General features: G+C 43.3%; 1 protein-coding gene across 5 annotated transcripts; it reads left to right on the top strand.

The window, feature by feature from the left end:
• Window positions 1-1,759: 1,759 nt before the first annotated feature.
• phc2b (polyhomeotic homolog 2b (Drosophila)) lies at window positions 1,760-22,337 on the top strand. Of its 5 annotated transcripts, none has more exons than XM_027019205.3 (15): window positions 1,760-1,861; window positions 9,375-9,675; window positions 11,638-11,796; window positions 12,011-12,088; window positions 12,312-12,473; window positions 12,751-12,900; window positions 13,074-13,359; window positions 16,885-17,249; window positions 17,372-17,537; window positions 18,966-19,168; window positions 19,528-19,657; window positions 19,829-19,955; window positions 20,069-20,189; window positions 20,539-20,815; window positions 21,025-22,337. In XM_027019205.3, the coding sequence occupies exons 2-15, from the start codon at window positions 9,436-9,438 to the stop codon at window positions 21,177-21,179; spliced, it is 2,619 nt and encodes an 872-aa protein (XP_026875006.2). In that variant the 5' UTR covers window positions 1,760-1,861; window positions 9,375-9,435; the 3' UTR covers window positions 21,180-22,337. The 5 variants fall into 5 exon arrangements, with proteins under 5 accessions (XP_026875006.2, XP_026875004.2, XP_026875002.2 ...); XM_027019203.3 differs by lacking the exon at window positions 1,760-1,861 and adding an exon at window positions 6,671-6,800 and having other exon boundaries at window positions 12,345-12,473; XM_027019201.3 differs by lacking the exon at window positions 1,760-1,861 and adding an exon at window positions 6,671-6,800.
• Window positions 22,338-22,365: the final 28 nt, after the last annotated feature.

Genomic DNA, 22,365 nt, shown 5'->3' with positions numbered 1-22,365 from the left:
GGGTGACATGTGATCCTGTGGCAGGTCCACCCAGTCTCCCACTGTGGGTCTTATGGGAATTATTGCCTTACTGGAAGGGAGGTTAAAGCAGCAGGTCGTCCTGTCCGGAAATTCAGCATCTGGGGAGCAGTTGGAGACTAGATAATTAAGTACTGGTCAAACAAAATATTACGAATGAATTATTCAGTATTAGCATGGTGATGACTGCCACCCCCTTTTTTCATATTGGAAATTTGATACCAGGATATTGAAAAGAAAATATGGGAGACTGAAGTCCAATGGGATAATTCAGCCCTTCCATAGATGTAGAATATTGTTTGACTGTGCAAAATTTTAAAAATGTATTTATTTTTTGCTGCAGTCATTTTAGCAGAAATGATGGATTTCAAATTCCACAGAGCTAATTGAATTTTCTTTCAGTACTGGATTTTAGCATGTCGCTTTTCAAGTGTTATGACCCTTTTGGGTGGGTTACAGAATACAGTGGAAATACTTTGGAGTATTTTTTTTTGGAGAACACACACATACACAAACACACACACAAACATGCACACACACACAAGTAGACAGCAGGTCAGGGGTGAGCTTTAACATTGTCTCACACCTCCCCTCAAAAATATCACACATACACATGACCAGAGGCATGCAACGCTATCACCTTTGCAGCAATCAGGATAAACAGATTAGACCTTCAACCAATCATCTTAACCCCCCATCCCTGATGCTTGCATTTTAGTGTGATCTTTATAACCCATCATTTGAATACATTTGCATACATTGAAACATGCAGTACATGCAACCCCTCCCCCATCGTCAAAATGCAAGCAACACACCTTTAGGTTATTTAGTAGTAATGTCAGGATATATAATAACACAAAACGAAGGGTCAAATAATAAATATTATCTTTAATAATAATTAGCTGATTGGAAAGGAAAAACATAATCATAACAATTGCACCAGTATTTCATCATTCTGTTCTTAACCTCTCACAACCTTTTCAGTCTCACATATTCTAAGTATATGATTTGATAAGCAAATAATTTGAGTCACTTTCAACTCTGCAGTAATGTGGTCTCTGAAAATGGCTGTTTGTGGCTCTAATGCCCCATCTGGATGGCTTAGGAATCAGATTTAATTTGGACTGTTGAACTCATAGCATATTTTTCTTTTTGGATTGCTGAGGGAAGAAATATAACTTCTGATCAGCCATCTATGAACATATTACAGTATAATAAATATGTATCCATGAAGCAATTTCTGTTATTACTGTTGTTGTTGTTGTTGTTGTTGCTGCTGCTGCTGCTGCTGCTTATATTTTATTAGAATAGGCTGAATAGGCTGAACAGTTAGAAAGGCAGAAAAGGCTGACATAAATCAAAATGCATGAAATTTAACTCAAAAACATCGTGATTTAAATGTCAAACCAGCCATTTGCATGTTCTTTGTATGTTCATCAGCAGAGCTGTTCAGCTCCCCTTGTTTTATTTGCAGCCCATCTAAGCATGCCTGTTTCAAGCAAGGCGCCATAAAAAACACGGAAGGGTTAAATCTCTTAGTGTTGCTATGGTGATTTTCACAGACTAGCAGTGCAAGTGGACTGACAGCCGCATAGAAGAGGGACAGGGAGGGGTTTAAAGGGAATGGGCGGGCTAGAGTGCTGCACGGTGAGCAATGATTGGCTGGAATCAGATCACACGTGACCTTTGGAATGCTAATGCGTGGATTCCCCCCGACCCCCTCCTTCTCCTGTCTCTGGTCTGTAGCGAGCGCATAGCGCACAGCACAGCCCAGAAATGGTGTAGGATAGCAGGAAATCAGGAAGAACTCAAACCCAGGGGGAAGACAAGGCCTACGCTAAAGGTAAGCTAGTTTTGCTTTATTAACTGCAAGACTATAATTTTCATTTATTTAAACTTGACTCTTAAGGAGACATATAGTATGTCCGTGCGTGTGTGTTTGTGTGTGTATGTTTGTTTTCTCGCTGAGAGCCAGCATGCTTCCAGACTCTTGAAAGGAGCGAGCGAACCAGATCTGACAGGCTGATGGACAGGCACTGAGGCAGTAGTAGAAGTGACCCACTTCTGCCAAATTGTTTTTATGGAGGAGGTTTGCTTGTGTTCTCAAAGCCCATTTCAGTGTATGGTGCATCTTAACGCATGTAGGGAGATATTTTAAGGCTGTATTTGAATATTACTCATTTTAGACCTGTGTGTGTGTGTGTGTGTGTGTGTGTGTGTGTGAGTGAGTGAGTGAGAGAGAGAGAGAAAGAGAGAGCGCGCATGTGTGCGCATGTGAGTGTAAGACACTGACATCAAGGGTCAGAGCTAGGTCATGTTATCGCCAGTATCCTACATGGACCAGATTGAAATTTGTGTGTCCACCAAATCACTCTACACTGGTCAATCTGAATGTTTGTTATTTGCATATCTGTGTGTGCGTGTGCGCGTGTGTGTATGCGTGCGCGTGTGTGTGCGCGTGTGTGTGTGTGTGTGTGTGTGTGTGTTTAATGTGCGGTTTTCTCTGGCGATGCCGAGGCAGGTTTTCAGCCAAATTAAAGCACAGTTTGAAAAGAATTAGAAACATGCAGTAACCATGCCAGGTCCCAAAACAACTGCATTTTATTCAAGTAGGAATTCCCTAATCTACATTCTCAACCTCAGACAACCCAGCTCTGCATCCTAACACATTCTACAGATCATTACATCAGATTTACTAGAGTTATCTACAGAAATGCACTTCAGATTTCTTAATTTTATCATTCCTTGTATTTTTTGTTGCAAAATATGTCAGTTAACATGTACCCTGTTGTTCATATCTCAGATGCTATAGCAGAGCACGAAGTAGATCTATACCCTAAACTAGGATGCTGGGATGAAGAGAACTTAATAATGCCATACAGAGAGGGCCATGGAACCATCCCACTTCTGCAGTGAAAGTGCTTTTATCGAATAACTGAGCTGGGCTCAAGGTGATGAGGTCCATGTGCACGGGGAGAGAGGCTGGCAGCTAATTGCAGAGGGACTTAAGCTAACTGCACTAACTGCAGCTCGCATGAAGGAATTAGAGGTTCAAGTGTCTCTCTTTTATCCAAGGCTCAAACACTGAATCAATCCGTGAGAGAGAGAGAGAGAGAGAGAGAGAGAGAGAGAGAGAGAGAGAGAGAGAGAGAGATATCAAAAATGCATGAATGAGTTCTTCCTGAATACATGGCAACAGAGCGTCAGCAGAGAAGTCCAAATGTCAGGTGCAGTGGCAGCACTGAGTTGCTGGGTTCATCCATGTCTGTGTGCTGTCGAGCCAACACAATCCCTCTAGGCTGATGCTTCTCCAGTGGGCCTCGCTGGCCCTCTGCCTCCAGTGCCTCTGCCTGCTGGACTCTCGTTCTGAGCTTCAGCTTCACACTTCTAGAACAGCAGCTGACATTTTCAGTGCAACTGCAGCAAGGACATCAGCACTTGAGAACATCATGCTGTCGTCATGGCGAGCGTGCACTCCCAAGTGATAAGGAGCTGCCAGCATAGCTGACTGGAATCCATTAAACAGACAAATGTGCTTTAAAGAAAAGAAAAACGTCATGAATAAGCACCTGCTTATATAAAGTTACACAAACTTCAGAACTCAGAATAAGTTTTCAGAAATCATGACAGAGCCATAGCTTTGTCACTGATTGGATGAAAAAATTAGGAATTATTCAATAAATAATAATAAACATACATACATACACACCTATATATAATGTGTGTGTGTGTGTGTGTGTGTGTGTGTGTGTGTGTGTGAGAGAAAAATATACTTATTATATAATAATACTACTACTAATAATAATACTATAACTCTAGAAACATTTTACTTATGCATGATACACACATACACAAATAACTTGTATGTGCTATATGTGATGTGTGAGATTCTGAATATAGTATGTTGTTCCTTGACCATCATTGCAAGTTTTTCGTTGCACCCACCTAAGTGATCCTTAAATCAGGTTTTGTGGTCCTGAGGAGCTCATTATTGCCTGTTATAATCTTATCCCTATTAATAAAAATGAGGAGGCCCCTGGTAACCCAACCCATGGTATACGTTATTCATGGGCTCCTCATCCAGACTCCATCAAGATTCCCTGCATTGATCTCCAGCTACCCCCTGGACCCACACAGTCAGTGGGGAATACACATCTCTGCATGCATAAGCTCCACTCCTACTGAGTGAAGTAGCCAAGGGATACCAATTAGCTAAGCCTCAGGGGGGGTCCTGGGGCAAAGTATGGGCTATGAGGACACCTGTCCTAGATGTACATCACTGGCTAATTACACCATTGCTCATTTAAAAGTTAAGGAAAGTGCCAGCTTAGCGAGGTGATTTAGCAAGACTTGTGCCATTGTACATTTCTGTGGGCACCTGTTATAGGATGCGCTTCAAAGGTGTATCGACCTGTGAGGTTCGATCCTTGTTTTAGGTCTTGAGTTTCATTGTGCTGCCACTTTCAGTACATTTTAACATTTTCAGGTCAACAAACAATGAGGTTGCCTAGACTTGGAGTAGCCCTGCACATGCTAGGATGCAAATGAGAACCACAACATCCTGCTTGTCCAAGTCCAGACTATGACTTGCTCTGTCCATAAAGTATTGGGAGTTTGCTGAGAGCCAGGGGCAGAGTTAATCAAGTGCATAAGAAGCACACACAATTTAATGGTTAAAAAGTTGCCAAGAGGTGGCTCAAAGAGCTCAGCAGCAGCAGTAACGTTAGGGTGATGAGCGCCCCTCACGTTATCCTGCTACAGCAGCAGGAACAAGCCAGAAACTGCTGGAAAAGGTGAGCAGAGTCATGAATGTGTCATGGTAGCTTTTAACTGCACCTTCAGTGTAAATGTGCTGCCTTTGCTCTGGTGCCCGGCCTGGGGTTGGAGGAAGTTGCAAAGCCCCGCTGTCAGCGTCTGCCCATGGCGAGTGCGTTTTGTCTCTCAGGCTCTCCTCCCATGTCTGTCCATCCCTGCCCCCACTCAGTTGCTGCTGCCTGGCTGAGTGGGTAGCTAATGTGGATCAAACCCAGAGCAGACAGACAGCACTCCCCCCACCGCGGCTCACGCCGCCACCTCATTTCACTGTATCTATGCCTCCTCTCTTTATTCCCCCACCCCTTTAGAATATTCTGTCTTTCCATCTCTCTCCCCTTCCAGTCTCGTTATTTCTCTCTCTATTTTTTTCTATTCCCTCTGTCATTCTTTACCATTCATTCTCCATCTTTCAATCCTTCCCTGTTCCATCCATACATCTATCTGTTTTCATTCGACTATCGGTTTCAGTAACTGGCTAATATATATTTTTGTATCCTCTTTCTCTTAATCTGTTATATTCTACATTTGTTAATGTCTCTACCTTCTCTTTCTCCCTTTTCTCCTTTTCCATACTCTTTTTCCTTATCTCCTCATCTCTGTTTCACTCTGCCTGATTCCCAGTCTCTCCCTCTCTCCATCAGCCTTTCCACACGTTCTGTTATAATTTATTCTCATGCCCCTACCAACAGCTAATCTATATGCTAATAGGTGAAGTACAATCAGTGACGTTCATGCCTGCCTGACTGCAATCAATATGATATTTTACTCACATGCAAGGGAAATCCATTTCACCAGGCACAGCTTCTATCAGATGCTACCGAGAGAAAATAAGTGGCTCAATTTAGCATCCATTTTACTCCACTGAAGCTAGGCAAATCTCTTGTATTTTTTATTTTGAGTATTGTAAGGTGCTACACTAGTTGTAGAGTGCTAAAAATGCAATTGCCTATTGGTTCATGACAATGTGAAACCATTCTTTATAGTGTTTACTGTGATTCCACCATTGGATAAAATCATTTACTACAATTAATATGGCAGTTCTGATTAACAAGTAAAGGCCTCATTAAGAAGAGCCATTAAGAATGACCTTGTGATTTTACTTGCCGTCCTTAATGGAATTTCATCTTCAGATCTCTTGTTTTAGTTTCTGCCTGTCCTCCTTTCCATATTATAGTCCATCAAATTAACCCCTTATATTCCCAAGATGTAGGAGTCAGTCCAGGCTTTAATTCTTCACTCTTGTAACTACAAATATTTCATATCAGTTTTCTTGTAGTTTTCACCTAAAACAATTCACAGTAGTTACCGAATAATGTGTTTTAACATTAACACCCAAATAGGAAGCCTGGAGTTTAATAGGTAAACTGAATAGTATATGCCATAGACCAAATGTTTTTAAATGATCTTTATTACTGGGATTTTTACTTTACTGAAATTGGACCTGTCTCTACAAAATGTTAATTGAAAAAAACAGTTCTTAGCATTAGATTTTTTTGGTAAACATTACAGTGAAAAAGCTAATAACATAGTCCTGTCATTTCTTCAGAACAGAATGCACAAAAACCTTTCACTGGTTCCAGTAAATATTCTGTTAAAGGGAGTTGGTTATAGTTATGAAATAGGATTTAAAAATCAGTACTATCCGCTTCATTAGAGGAATCTGATTGTCCAATCAGCATGGGTCTCTAGATTGGGATTCCGAAAGGCACCCCCCCCCCCCTTTGGCTGTCGCTAGGAAACCACATAATCAGGGTGGAAAGAGGCAGAGGGCTTGCGTGCTTTTGCGCGTGTGAGCACGATAGAGAGCGCGAGGTGGCTGGCACGGCGGATGCACTCTGCAAGGAGGCTGAACTGGGATATACACGCGCGCACGCTCACACACACGCGTCAGACAAAGAAGCGACAGGGTCCCGGGGGATGGGGCTTACCACGGGGACGACAGGAGCCCGTGCAGCCCCACACAGGAGGTAGGAGCTGGGCTTTGTCTCATCGAGGCGCTCCGTCTCTCTCCGGCTGGCCCGGACGTCTCTGTCAAATATGCCTATGTTTATTTTCGCTCTTTGCGTTCTGCACTCTCTCAGCTTTCAAAATACAGAGTCCTGTGATCTCCTACTCTGTCCGTCTGTGCCTCTGTCCCCAAACTTTAAGTTGTGTATCTGTTTTAAATCCATCGTTGTTTCCCAGTCTGCGTCTCGTCAGATCCCACACGGTTGTCTGTCTGCACCGTCGCTGCCGGTCCCTCGCACCTCGGGTGCACCCTATCGTGTCTGCTGTTAAAAGGAGCGTGGAGTCAGCGGAGGGTGGCTTTGCGAGCTGTCTACATGCGATACCGGTGTTATGTGGGGTGTCCTGTAGGTGTGTGGTGTGTTGAACGTAGAGGAGGAAATCGTGGAGCTAGATTTCACCGTGAGAGTTCGCCGCGCACCTGCGTAAATGCCGATTATAATACGCGGATCAGTATTCTTTGTTGAGCTATTTATATGTGTGGGTGCTGGATTTCTTTGATGTTTTGTAATGGTTTTTTGTTCAACACTTAGAGAATGAGTTGTTTTAGAATTAGTTTACAAATGATGCGGATAGTGATACGTGATGGTGATAATGAGGATGATGATAGTAATGCTACCGATGGTACTGTATATAAAATCACTTAATTAATTCATTAATTTCAGTCATAAGTGACTTCTGCAATTACCACACCAAAGAACTGTTGGCAGACAGAATGGTCAATATGTTGCTGCGCCTTTATCATCAAACGAACAATTTTCACTCATTTCGTAGGAATACTATTCAAATCATCCTGTGAGGATGATTTCCCTTATGCATTTCCATCAGTGTGCAGTACTAAGATCCATCTTATATTTAGAATATCTAATTACCGTGCCTATAATTCATTAACTCTTCATAGCTCAGGAGATTGTCTGTGGGGACATGGATACACAGACTGTCTTATTTGATGTCCCACTTAGACAACGTATAAGGATGATCATTTAAGGGAGGCTGGGGATTGTATGCAGAGGTAGAGGGATAAGGGACTTTCAGGTTGTAGGGACTGTAGCTCTCGTGTGTACGTGGCAAATGAACTGAAGCGGTTCAGTGCTCCCCATCTCTCTTTCTCTCTCTCTCTCTCCCTCTCTCTCTCCATTTCCTAATTCTCTTAACCTCTGGTCCCGGGGCTCAGTCCAAGAGGGGGGGCATTCACAATTCTATTAACCGAACAGTCAAGATAAGCGCGTGTGTGTGTGTGTGCCTCTCTGCATCTGTGTGTCTGGGGGTGTTTGTATATGTATATGTATAAGTGTGTGTATGTATGTGTGTGTGTGTATATGTGTGTTGTAAGATGGATAACTCTTCAGTTGAAGTGGCTACTTGCCATACATTACTTCTGGTTAGCTATGATTATGACTATTGTTAGAACGATGAGAGTTTGAAATATCTCCCCATCGGTGAATCTCTTTTGGTGATACGTCTGTTTTCTCTGTCTCTAATAAAAACACATGCTGCTAAATTCTAACACAACCATGAATAAAAATAGCAAGACTCTCAAACAAATCACAAAAGCCAAGTGAGGTGGAACATTGTTTGTTCTCTAAAATCTGAACCGTGTGCACTTGCCATAAGGTGGGGATGCAGAATTAAAAGAATTCTCTCCCCTGTTTACCCAGGCTTGTTTCCATAACGTGAGACTTCAGACCAAAATGTTAACTGAGGCACAGTTCTTGGCATTTGCTTTTTCTGAGAAAAAATACAATTAAAAAGCTAGTAACATGGTTGTCATTTCTTCAGAAGTGAAGGCACAAAAAATATCAGACATCTCATCCAGGTCTACTTGAGTTCAGACCTGCTACATAAAGCCCTTTCCTTTCAATCTTTGACTTTTTCACTTTATCTACACCATAGAATACATCGTTGTTAAGCACCACTCTGCTTTTTTTCAATGTTTATGGTGACTGTGGAGGAAGAGACTCAGTCAAAGAATGCTCCAGTCTTTTCTACACAGTGCTGGCAGATGTTTAACTGTTTGATTTGATATGTAAGCATAATGATTTGTGAATCTTCTGGAAATGATCAAACTGAGTTACAGACTGGTTATAGAAATGTCCCAGAAACAGTAATAAATTAATACTACAGCAGCTTGTAACTTTAAACGTGAAACATATTAAAACTTTTATATGTGTGACCTACAGACTCCTTTAAAACTCTGAACCTGTAATAGTAGTAGTAAACAAAATTCAGCTCATAAACAAAGCTGAAACTGAAATCTACTATTTATTTTCCATTTATTCCTATTTTTATATCATTTTAACATGAGTAAATAGAGACCAGTGTCTATCTGGCACAGTATCCAAGGTACCTACATACATTTGCACACTTGGGCACGTCAGTATCCATTTAGTGTGTTGCCAATGACACTGCTATTGTTAACATGACAGTAGTTAGCAGACACTGAGTGAGATAAGAGTGTACTCTGAATTTCAGACAGGTTTACTTGTCTTGACATTCTCTTTTCTCTTTCTTTCTCTCTCTTCTCTCTCTCTTTCTAGCTTGCGTCGGGTGTGCCAGCGAGGCAGTCGTGGGTCAAAGGTGAGACGTCGGGGTGGCACCATGGAGGGTGAGCAGGGTCCTCCTGCCTCCAGTGCCAGCAACACGAGCATGTCCAGCTCCTCCACTACCAGTTCCTCTCTCACCAGCAGCACTTCCAACACACCCAGCACCATCACCACCTCCACCCCCACAGTCCCCAACAGCAGCAGTGTCAGCTCCACCAGCAGTACTAACAGCAGCAGACAGACTGTGCCGCAGATATCGGTGTATAGTGGGATACCTGACCGACAGACTGTACAGGTAAGGATACACACACACACACACACACACACACACACACACACACACACACACACACACACACAAACAGGGGTTTCACTATTAAAGACACTTTGAATTGCATGTGCAGCTACTCATACACATGACTAATGCAAACTCTCACAATACTACACCAAAGCAAAGACCATTAAAATATATAAAAGCAAATCACGTCCCAATGGAAAAAGGTAACACAAAACCCCGATACCCAACTTATATATCCTAGTCACACAAATCTCCCAAGAATACTGACTGACCATATACCAGAGCCAGTCTCAGTAATTTGAATATGTTTCCACCTACTGGTCAACTTTAGGAAATGCATGCCATCAAAAAATCTCCCCAGGCTGACATCTCAGAGAGGAGAGGACTGCAGCACAGGACCCGAGTTCAGACCTGATATGCAAAGAACGTTAATTTCACTCTTTTTAAAAAACCTTTTTGCCACTTCATGTATGCCATAGATTGCATTGTTGTTATGCCCGCTCTACCTTTAATAGGGTTTGTTTGTAGCTGGGGTACCCCATAATTGCAGCTAAAGCTTTTGCAGGCATTTACAGATGACTTTATCAGGTTACCATGGTTACTGTTCAACATAAACCTCCCTTCTAGTCTGCAAGAACCCTGACCTTTGACCTTACAGGCAAACCAATCGTATTGAAATCTTGTTCAGGACTGGATTTTACATCCAGTGCTGCTGGGGTCATAGGTACAGCCATGAATCTAGTGGGCCAGCCATACTTTTTATGTTTCATCATTTTACATAAATTATGAATTTTACATAATGAAAATAATAGCATTGGCAGAACAACATTAAGCAAGCATGGAGCAACTATCTGAGTCTACATGAGGGATGTGAATCCCACATGCCCACACATCTGTGTGTTAGCTGCACGGTCAGAAGATGCAAGCTGCTCAGGACATGCTCAGCTGTACACCAGCCTAGAACTGTGGACAGAGTCTCATCTAACTGTTGCCTAGCAACTGTATGGCAAAGGCCAGTCCGGCATGAAAGCCCAGGCAGGGGGAGGGGCCAGGAGGAGGTGCGAGGAGGAGCCACTGGCCGCAGCAGAAAGAGAAAAGACGTTCAGGACTCAGGTCTCTGACACTGAGTGGCAGGAGGAGAGCAGGAGGAAAATCGCAGCTAAGAAGGAAGATGGTGCCGTGAGCTCTCGCACTGCTGTAAGTCTCGGGACAATCGCAATGCGTTCAGCAGCTTGGCTTCATTTTCAGTAGTGGCTTAGCTAGTCCTAAGAAATGCCAGTTCATATATTCAAATATTTTGGAATATAAATTTCAGTATTTGTACTGTCATTTTCATTATAACATCTTAAGAATCATACTTTGATCAAAAAGTCCTGAAATTTTGATTAGAGGATTAAATCACTGCTCATTGCATCATGTCTGTTTCTTGTAAATGCACGAATACAGCAATAATCCCTATTTCAGTTGCTATGTAGGTGCGTGTTTCTGCAGCTCTGATGTAGCTAGCCATGTTTCTGGTTCAAAAGAAGGCTACAGTGCAGCCCTGCTTGTTTTGTCTGTGTGGATATCCGTGTGGAAGCTGCAGTCTGAGCACATTTGTGTTAATAGTGCTCCATGTCAGCACTTTAAAGAATGCATTAGAAATACAGGAAGTGAAAAGGAATGAAGGGATATGATGCAACTCGATCTCGTGGTTGAGGTTTCCCTTCAGCACTTCTTAGAATACTTCCATTGTTCCGTTTTTGACCAAAAGATGGCGACAAACACTAAGGTGTCCAGATCTAGAGAATCAAATGTAAGAATTTTTGACGGTGCAGGCAATCTCTTTACAGGTCAAATTACAAGAGGAACCTGGGCAGCCAGTCACGGTTGGTCCGTGGCCATGTCCCTTTTCTCCCCATGTAATGAAGTGCTCATTGATGCTCCAGCAGTGCTCCATGTGGTGTGCATGTGCTGCAGGTGATCCAGCAGGCCCTGCACCGGCAGCCAAGCACGGCGGCGCAGTACCTGCAACAGATGTACGCAGCACAGCAGCAGCACCTCATGCTGCAGACTGCAGCCCTCCAGCAGCAGCACCTAAGCACAGCGCAGCTCCAGAGCCTGGCCGCAGTGCAGCAGGTGCGAACCTCACCCATACGGCGTGTGGAGTATGTGGAGCGTGTACAGCTTGTGGAGAGCGTGGAGCCTTTGAAGCTTGTATGGTGGCCACCTACTTCCACAATCGGCCACACTGCAGCTTCTTGTGTAATATTCCTACCTCCATATTCCTCCCTCTCCTTCTCTGTCTTTCTCGCTCACTTTTTCTTTCTCTCTGTTTCTCTCTCTCTCTCAGGCCAGTATAGCTGCTGGGAGGCAAAACTCCTCCCAGAATGGGACGTCATCCACGCAGACTGGTTCTTCACAGACTACGGTAAGTCTGCATAGAGCTCAGCACTTTACAGGTAGTTTCAGCTAAAGACAAGCTCAATAGCTGTGGTGCTCATGAATTCAGACTCTAATTATACTCTGTTAAAGTAGGCATTCTTTGCAGATACCAAAGGCAGACTAAGTATATAGTGACACTTTTGATATGTAGGGATGTTCAATTTGAGTATGGATTGCAATACTTGTATATGTGATATTCTCTCTGTCAGATTAATTTAACCACGTCTCCTGCTACTGCTCAGTTAATAAGCCGTGCCCAGACTGTAAACCCCGCCCCTTCTGGAATCTCACAGCAGGCAGTGCTGTTAGGCAATGGCTCAAGCCCCACCCTCACTGCCAGCCAGGCACAGATGTACCTGCGTGCTCAGATGGTGAGCTTGCATATGCATACAGTACACATAAATATCTTCAGGGCCTTGCTAGTTCTTTTACTATCTCAGACAAGAGCTGTAACATATTGGGCCACATTCACATGCCAGCACTCAAGACTGAAAATAGCTTTCAGTGAATTGCGAAGGTAAAAATATTTGTCCTAAAATTTGGAGTGAAAATATATAAAACTATAAGCTTGAAACTTGTAACTTGACCAAGTGTCTTAGCGCCAAATTGTAATTGTGTGTGTGTGTGTCTGTGTGCGTGTGTTTGCAGGCTCAGCAAAGCAACCTGGTGCACGTAGCTAGGAGTCTGGGTCGTGCAGTTCCTCTGTCTCCCCAGCTGATCCTTGCTCCCACAGCCACCGTGACTGCCTTGCAGTCAGAGACCAGTGCCAACAGCAACACCCAGTCTGCATCTGCACAGGTACATGCATACATACATGCATACATACATGCCTGCCAGCTTGCACAGGCCACATACAGACAAAACCTATTCACCTGTGGAAACTTACACATTGAACTTACACAGTACATTAACTGCACCCACAAATTGCATAAACAGAGTGAATATATATATATTCCAAATATCTGTCCTAGGTGCAGAATCTTGCCCTGCGTAGCCAGCAGGGGGCATCGTCTTCCTCTCCATCCACAGGCCTGCAGGCCCTGAGCCTAAAGCAGACCTCGGTCTCCATCCAGCCCACACCACTCATCAAGAGTCCCATCCAGAGCTCCTCCAGCTTGGGGAGCGGGGCAGGGAAGGGGCCGCTGACCGCAGCCAGCGGGGATGGGCCAAAGAAGCTAGACAGCGGGGGGGAAGTGGAAGCCAAGGCCGTAAATATGAGCCGCAGCGTGACGTCCTCCCATCCCCTTATTGCACCAGGTACATTTACATTTTTGGCATTTAGCAGATGCTCATATCCAGAACGACTTACAAAAGTGGTTTGTCATCTGTGTAATAATGCTGACTAAAACATAGTAGCTCATGTGCCATAAAGCTCTGTAGCTCATGCTAAGCTGGAGTTCTCATTTTGTTTTGGGCCGCCTGGAACTCAAAACATTGGCAAGTGCCATGATCACATTGCCAACCACAGTCAGATCTTAGAGGAACATGTCACCTAAATGATGCTAACAACAATGCTAATGTCTAATAATGCACAAAAGTTAGATAAGTGTTAGCATGGCTTAATTTGCATTTAATTTAATTTAATGCTAACAGTTCCTTAATAGCTTTGATTATTTTGTATAAGCCACAATGGGATTTATTAAATTGTGCTTGAAGAACTTCTAAAACTTTGTAAAGTGACTCGGAAAGAAATGACTCCCTTCCCAGAAACCCTAGGGCTAATTAATTAGACTTGACCACACTACAGTTAGTACTGGTGAGCTGAAGGTTCTAGAACACCTGCCCTTCTCCTGCAATTTCACCCTTGTGCTATAATACTGTCCAAAACAAAATGAGAATTGCAGCTTAACATGAGTGCCAGGTCTTTCCAGCAAGTGAGCATTAATAAATTACTACTATGTTTGGTCACTTTTACTTCATTAGTACTACATTTGGTCAGCATGGTTATCTGCATTAGCTCAGTGCAGCTGCAGATCCTTGGGGGCATAGAGACTGAGGTGCAGAGCTGGCCCCGGTGTACACCACACAGCTCCACCATTTGGAGTAACGTCAGCAAATGCTGGGCCCAGGTAGGACCCCTACCTGTGGTGGTGGTGGTGTGTGAAAACTTGTGGCAGCCATTAGCAAGCTTCACTGAGAGAGGCCCTGTGGCTAACACCAATACTTCATTCATCTCTCATCTGAGGGGTTTAGAAACACACACACACACACACACACACACACACACACACACACACCATTGTATAAGTTGGTGGCTGTTAAAGGTGGAGTGTATACTCATTTGTTTAGGGGCAACATGAATTATGTTTCTTTTGAAGTCTCAGTAGGGGACAGCCACAGACACAGAGGCTCTGAGTATTGTGCACAGGTTGGGTTGCTATGGCATTAAACTCCAGAGGGCAGCCAGAGCTGTTTGGCTCTCTGTTTTCCTGACTGTTAGGTGTAAGCTTGGTGTTCACTGAGTCTAAAGTCCCGTTAGCTTCTTAGCCGAAACACTTCATTGTACAGGATGCATTGAATCTTTTTGAAAGGTGTTTATTTGCTTGGCAGCAGGGCCTCCGTGGCTGCATGTCTTCTGTCCAAGCAAACAGCACATATTACATGTAAATCTGTGTGTGTGTCTGTGTGTCTGTGTGTGTGTGTGTCTGTGTGTGTGTCTGTGTGTGTGTGTGTCTGTGTGTGTGTGTCTGTCTGTGTCTGTGTGTCTGTGTCTGTGTGTCTGTGTGTGTTCATACATACATATACATGGTTTGGGTACATAAACTGTGTGGGTGGATGTGATTTTAAAGTGGGAATAACAGTTTAAAATGAAGGTGAACATTAGCAAAAGTGTTAAAAACAGGAACACAGAAAGTCTGTATGCACATAGTGGTAGTGATTGTGTGTGTGTGTGTGTGTGTGTGTGTGTGTGTGTGTGTGTGTGTGTGTGTGTGTGTGTGTGTGTGTGTGTGTGTGTGTGTGCCTGCATGTGTGTATGAGAGAGAAGAATTCATTGCATATTAAATGCATATTCATTGTATATTTGATTATACGGCCACATAAAGTAGTCCATGACATAAACTAATGTTTGCTGTGGCTTTGCTGGAAAAAAAATGAAGCCGGGAAGTCTGGGGTTTTCCAGGGCTGTGTTCCGCAGTCTAAAGAGATTAACTCATCAGCTTCTTTTCTCTGAGGGAGAGAGAGACAGAGAGGGGAGAGAGCAAAAAAAAAACAGAACGATAGAAGGGAGGCTACAGAATCCACTATCCCACGCCATCCAAAGAACAGAGAAAAGTACATTCTTTCTTTTTTCTGTTTGTCATTAGGGGAGGTTTACAGTGGCCCAGAGCTTTGCTACTTTTAACCAGTATTCAGTAAAAGAAGGCCTGCCTGCCCCAAAAACACCCCCCCCCCCACCATCCCTCACACTTTTTTTTTTTTTCCCTCTCTTCACACACAGACACACACACCAGCTACATACTGACACTACAAATTAGCTAACCTGTTGGCTCTCCAGTGACAGTTTGTACTGAGGTAGGGCCAGACCCATGATGAGTCAGCTGCAAAGTTTAACACAATTTCCAGCATCATGCAGTCACAAAGCTGTACAGTACAAAAACAAATCTGAGTTCTGTTGCAGTTTTTTTCTAGATACAGTGGTTATGCTCCAAACACTAGAATTCTGTTATAAAATGGAGAACAGCAGTTTATAGAGAGGCAATAAGGGGAGCTTTACTACAGTGGACTACTCAAATGGATGATTTAATGAAATGATATTTACATTTATGTGTCTGCATGTATGTGTGTCCACCACTCACTCCATTAAAAGCATTTCTTTATGTGGAACTGTTTGAAGGGGGACAGTTAGAGGCTAGAGTCCATCTGTTTCTATTCACCTTTTCTGTTAGCCATGCTAGAGCTCTTCTTCAGTAGAGTTGCTGTACCAGAGTAGATTTAAACAGTGCACCATTTTTCACACGGCAGTGACACTGATGCATATAAAAACTCCAAGAACACAACTGTATCTGATACACTTATGCCAACACATAATGCCAAATGCCAACACTGTGGAGGGGTACACTTATGCCAACACTGTGTGGAGGGGTCCTCCACACAGAATATGCCGTGAGCAGTGGCACTCTGATGGAAGTGGCACCCTCATCAGTGTAAATGGGGTGGTGGGTGTGGATAGATGTAGAATTTTACACTCATAAGATGCATTTTTGTAATCAGTGTGTAGTGTTGTGTGTGTGTGTGTGTGTGTGTGTGTGTGTGTATGTATGTGTGTGTGTGTATGTATGTATGTATGTATGTATGTATGTATGTGATATATATATATATATATATATATATATATATATATATATATATATATATATATATATATATATATATATACACACATTTTTGTAGTGTCTCAGTACTCGAATAATCCAGAATATTTGAGTATTATGAATTTGCACAAAACACTGCCAATAACACAGTTAAATTTGGTTGTTTGTCTTCATTTTCATAGACAAGTGTCTCCATTCTTCATCTGTAACTTGGTTATCTTTGTTTTATGTGTCACATTTGCATTCCAAATATGCAATTTTTGCTACTGTCCACCACATCATTCTGCAAAAGACTTGTGCTTCTGTTTTTTTATTTAAATATCATTTAAATTTCTTGTGTACTTTCATTGTGTTCTTTTAAGGTTATGCAAAGCGATAACACAAATAGCTCTTGGCAATAGTATACAATCATATTAAATTTGACATTTATGTCCATATATGTATATGTGTACATGTGTGTTCTTGCCAGCATATGCCCAGATTCAGCCTCAAGCCTTGATCAAGCAGCAACCACAACAGTTCGTCATTCAGCCCCAAGCTCCACCCACTCCTCGAATGCAGACCCAATTATTGCAGACCACCTCTATCCAGTCACACCCACAGACTGCCTCACTGGGCATCCAGAGCTCCACCCAGAGCTCCTCAGTGGGAGGACCAATGCCCGTGCTGCCCAAACCACCAACGCACAGCCAGTGTCCGGCCCCAAGCCAGCAGGCCACCATCTTCCACTCCACTGTGAGCCAGCATGGGGCCCAGTTAGGCCTGGGCCAGACCAAACCTCAGCCCGTGCAGCTAACAGCCATCAACCTGCAAATTCAGCCTGCACATAGCCAGGTATGCTACTGCTCTACTCTGACTCACCCAACAACTAGTTTGAACACCCAGAAATAAAAAATTAGATCTCTCTTGTTTGGCCCACCCTCACTCACCCTCTCATCTCCTCTCCTCTGTCTCAGTCCTCCAGACTTGCTCAGGACAGTAAGGATAAGCCTACATCTCTGGTGATGAGGGAGATTTGCCCTCCAATGGGTGCACAGGTCCCCACAGCTACGCCATCCCAAGACATTGGCCCTCCAGAGCCACCCAAAGCTGATACAGGAACCGTCACCTGCCAAACACAAGGTACAGTGGCCCGCCCTGCGTGATTGACATGAGCCTTAGAACTTCTAGAATGCAACACTAAATGTGGGGACTCACTGAGCATAAGACTTTCACTTAATTTGAATGCTTAGTATACTTAATGTACTTAAAGCCATAAAAGGAATGAATATACTTGATAACAAATCTGAGAAAGGTGCTTGATAGCCTTTTCTGTAATAATTGTTTGTAATAATTTTCAAGAGAAAGGTCTTTCAGTTGTTGTTGGATTCCTATAAGGAGCATCCATATTCCTGAAAGAGAACATCAAGCGTTCTCCACTGTCACTCCTGCTGCTTTTTCTAAAGTGGAAAAGAGAAAGCCACAAAACCCTTTTATAGAATAGCATGTGCTTTCCTGGATTCATAGTTTAGTCCAAACTAAGATTCCCAAACACACACAAACACACACACACACACACACACAAATGCTTACATACATCACTGTTCAAAATAGCTTGACCACTTTCAGATCTAAAAATAAAACAGACATTCAAAAGATTAAGCTGATAATATGAGCAGAACTTGCCAGGCTACCTTATAAGTCGGTTAATTCACTACATAATCGGGGCTATAAACGCCTGCAACTGTTTGAGCCAGGAATGTGACAGGACATTCAGTTCCCAGTTTAGAATGAGCAGTGGAGCTGTGGCTGAAGCAAAACATGGGTTTATTCTTTCAGAAATCAATTTGGTGGTTCAGGCGATGTTGCAACCACAGCTGCAGAAGGGAAAAAAAACAATCATTTCTTGCTCCCATATTATGAACCGGATTTGTTGTAATGGGTGTGCTCCTTTCAGGAGTGGGAGGCTGGTGCCAAAATAAGGAGAGGGAGGGGGGCTGGTGATGTAGAAGAGAAGTGTGTGATTCCCATGAAAGTGGATGCAGAGTGAAGCCGTCTTCAGCGAGGGAGTGAGGTAGAGGAAGAGCTGCAGGCACCGTGCGAGCCATATGCGCAGAGGGCAGTATCTTCTGTAAAGTATGGAATGAGACTTCCCACGTGTTTTCAGACAGAACTGGATAATGCTGCTAAAGCTAAGCAGGTTTTGTACTACCTCGGTGAGCTTTGCCTGTTAATTAATGCTGTTGCCCAGTGTTTTGGTTTGTGCCAGGAGAGAGAGAGAGAGAGAGAGAGAGAGAGAGAGAGAGTGAGTGTGTGTGTGTGTGTGTGTGTGTGTGTGTGTGTTGCATTGTTCAGTGTTCTTCCATTCTGTAACTATAAATGACATAACACAGGCTAGTTATTACATGTCTCGGTTATCATTTATACAGTTATGATTGTAAGACGTTAACAACACCAACTGCAAAAGCTGTTCAGGTTTGAAGCATGGTCTTTTCACCAGCCTTGTACTTTTTTGATGCTGGTGTTTTGTGGTTCCTATGGAGAGAAGTACACCATAGAATTCTCATCTAGGCTCTGCAGAGACGCCGTGTGCCACCACGGGGACCGGAGTGACGCCGGCCATGACCTCAGGAACCGAGAATGAAACGCCAGCTACAACAGGCAGCACCCCACAGAATGGGGAAAGCAAACCACCTCAAGCCATTGTGAAACCCCACGTCTTAACACACGTCATTGAGGGCTTTGTTATCCAGGAGGGAGCTGAACCATTCCCTGTGAGTAAGCTTCATTGTCCTCTGAGAGTGGAAAACAACTCTGTTCAGATCTCAGAGAGCCAGGCTAACGAGTATAGTGATGACACAAACAAACACCGTCTGTCTCCACTGTGGAGCAATACCCAAAAGACTGTGGGAATTGAACATTTCACGCCGCCCTCTTGTGGTCAGTGATTGTACAATCATTGTGAATTAAATTACAAGCGTTTTCATTGGCATGCTTGTCAGAACAGGACTTCAGAATCTATTGTGAAGTTCTGTTCCATTGAACTTCAAATAACATAAAATCATAGTGTAGCTGCATTTGTGTGCATTTGCGCAACTGTGTGTTGCTGGCTAAATGAATGTTGTATTTGCAGGTTGAGAGGCCTCTGGTTCAGACTGACAACCTTAAGAAAGCAGAACAGTTGCCTTCAGACCCAGAGAAAACCCCCCTCAGCAATGCCCCCAATACCACCGACTCAGAGCCTGAAGAACCAGCACCACAAGGTGGGAAATACACCACCATGTGTGAGGGCTAGTTTACTAATTCGTCCAGCATGTGCTAGAATTGTTGCTATTTCCAAACAATCATGAATAACTGAAGAGTGTCAAATACATCAGCCTGTATCAGATCGACCCCTGCATGTTTCCTGCGTGTGCTTTTTGCTGTTCTCCCAGAGCTGACAGGGCGGGGTGAGGATGAGCCAGATGAGCCCAAGCTGACATGTGAGCTGTGCGGCTGGGTTGACTTTGCCTACAAGTTTAAAGGCTCCAAGCGCTTCTGTTCGGTGGTGTGTGCGAAACGGTAAAGTGGTTTAGCATTAAAGCTTCCTTCAAGGTAATGCAACAGTGGTGGGCCACTGCAAGAGAGACTGCCGGAGGCTTTTATGGATCCTAGCTTGCATTACTCTTCACCAGGTACAACGTCGGGTGCACAAAGCGGATTGGTCTCTTCCACCCTGACAGGACCAAAACAGCCAGTCGTTGGAGGCGAAGGTCACACAGTCGAGGTCGCCGAAGCACAGAGGCAAAGAAACAGGTTAACAGCTTCCCGACGCTGTTCAAACACATTTAGATTTAGTTCAGAACATGGAGCATGCACTGAAGATGAACTTTACCTGTGTTTTGCTGGATATGATCCTGCAATTATCTGCACTCACAATATCACACCTGATATTCTATAGCATATCCTATGAAGAATTTAACCAATGTGCAGGTGCATCTCTCTTGTCTATAGGAAGTTGTTTTTGACAAGTGCAGTGGTTATACACAGACCTCAATAGTCTTTGGGTGTGACATTAAAAATGCTATATATGATTTAGGGCAAAACCATCTGTGGGTGTTCCACATGCCACCTCAGAGGTGACATTGTGTGTTTGTACCTGCAGAAGCTGTCTGGGCCTCAGCAGTCTCAGGGGGAGTCTGTGTCCTCCCCGCTGCCCTCCCAGCCCAGCCAGGGAGAGTCCAGCCCCTGCTCAGACATTTCCAGCTACGAGGAGCCCCCCTCCCCCCTGTCTGCAGCCAGCTCTGGCCCCATGGGGCCACCCCGAGGGGTCGCTACCCCTGACCCGGAAGAGCTTCCTCTTCTCAGCCAACACTTCCTGCCATGTGACCCCACCAACTGGAACGTACAGGAAGTATTTGAGTTCATCCGCTCACTTCCAGGTCAGTGGCTCTTTGAGCTGCTTATCATAAATTCATGTTATATTTGTTATAGTTAATAGATAGGTAACAGGTAATTAAAAAAACTATTTCTGTACTTAGGAGTGTGCAATGTTTTCACTAAAGAAAAACACTGCAGTTGTTTATGCCTTACCTTTATATACATTATACTAAGAGAAACTTCTTGTTTCTTGTTGCCATGAATACGACAGGCTGCCAAGAGATTGCTGATGAGTTTCGTTCTCAGGAGATTGATGGACAGGCCATGCTGCTACTGAAGGAGGACCACCTAATGAGTGCTATGAATATCAAATTAGGTCCAGCACTCAAGATCTTTGCCCGCATTAACATGCTCAAAGACTCGTAACCTCAGCACGTGGTTCGAGAGAGCACGAGAGAGAGAGAGCTAGTGTGTGTGTGTGTGTGTGTGTGTGTGTGTGTGTGTGTGTGTGTGTGTGTATGCATTGTTGTCTGCGTGTGTGTGTGTGTTGGTGTCTGCATGTGTGTGAAAAATGGTGTGTGTTCTTCTAAGGTCCTCTAAACTTGACCTAATTAAAACAAATGCACTACAATTTTTTTAAATCCGTCCTAGTACAATATATGTTGGCTGCAACTTAAACCATACATCCTCAAGGTTGAGAAATGAAAGGAAATAATAATCCTTAAGAACTACCTATGAAGAATGGCACAATTAATAATGTCCATCCACCAAGACAGTACTAGGCATAGTCCTCTACACCCTCTAACAGGCTAAGGAACTGGAATCAAATTGTATTTACAGTAACTAGAGTACATCTGCAGGTGAAAAGTGTGAAGTTAAAACTGGCATGGGGCTTGCAAATGGACTGAGGGCTAATCTTCCAGAACCAATCCAAGCATGTTAACCCAGCCACGTGAACTATTCCAGCATCAGAAGTTGTTCTGCCATCATTTTATACCTTAACCCAGGCTTCCTTTTCCCACAGTTTGTAATTATAATTGCTAATATCAGACATTATTTGGTTCTTTTTTTGTACATGTCCAATTTTCTTCATAATTATGATTTAAGTAATTTATTCATTTTGTGTGTGTATGTGAGAGTGAGGGAGAGAGAGTGAGAGAGAGTGAGAAACCCCCAAAAATGATCATGTATGGAAGGAATTAGGAATTAAGTAACAATATAGGTACTATTTTGAGGTGGTCCGATTTTAACATGTATCACTGAAAACTTTTATGATGGAGGGCCTTGAGTTTATAATGTGGGTATTTCCTTTCAGCAATGTCTTTATTAGGTCATACATATTAAGAGTCCTTTTGCGTCGAGTTGCATTAGTATACAAAGTGCAGCTCAAACACGCTCAGTCAGTAATTGCCTGTTTCTTTGGGAATTTGGAATGATAAAATGCAGTTTACATGTTCCAGGATATGTGTATGTTGCTAGACAGGATTGTGATCATGTTTTGTGTTTTTGTTGAGTATGCTTTGTGAAATGCCTGTATTTATCAAATGAATTCAAATTTGTAATATAACATTTTTAAATGAATAATGTTCACATACTTTTTACACAACACTTT

This window comes from Electrophorus electricus, chromosome 7 (assembly GCF_041902795.1).
Source record: "Electrophorus electricus isolate QZ-2024a chromosome 7, ASM4190279v1, whole genome shotgun sequence".
In the NCBI taxonomy this organism is placed as follows: Eukaryota; Metazoa; Chordata; class Actinopteri; order Gymnotiformes; family Gymnotidae; genus Electrophorus; species Electrophorus electricus.
The sequence above is the reverse complement of the archived record's forward strand: the minus strand, read 5'-3'. Positions and strand labels throughout refer to the sequence as shown.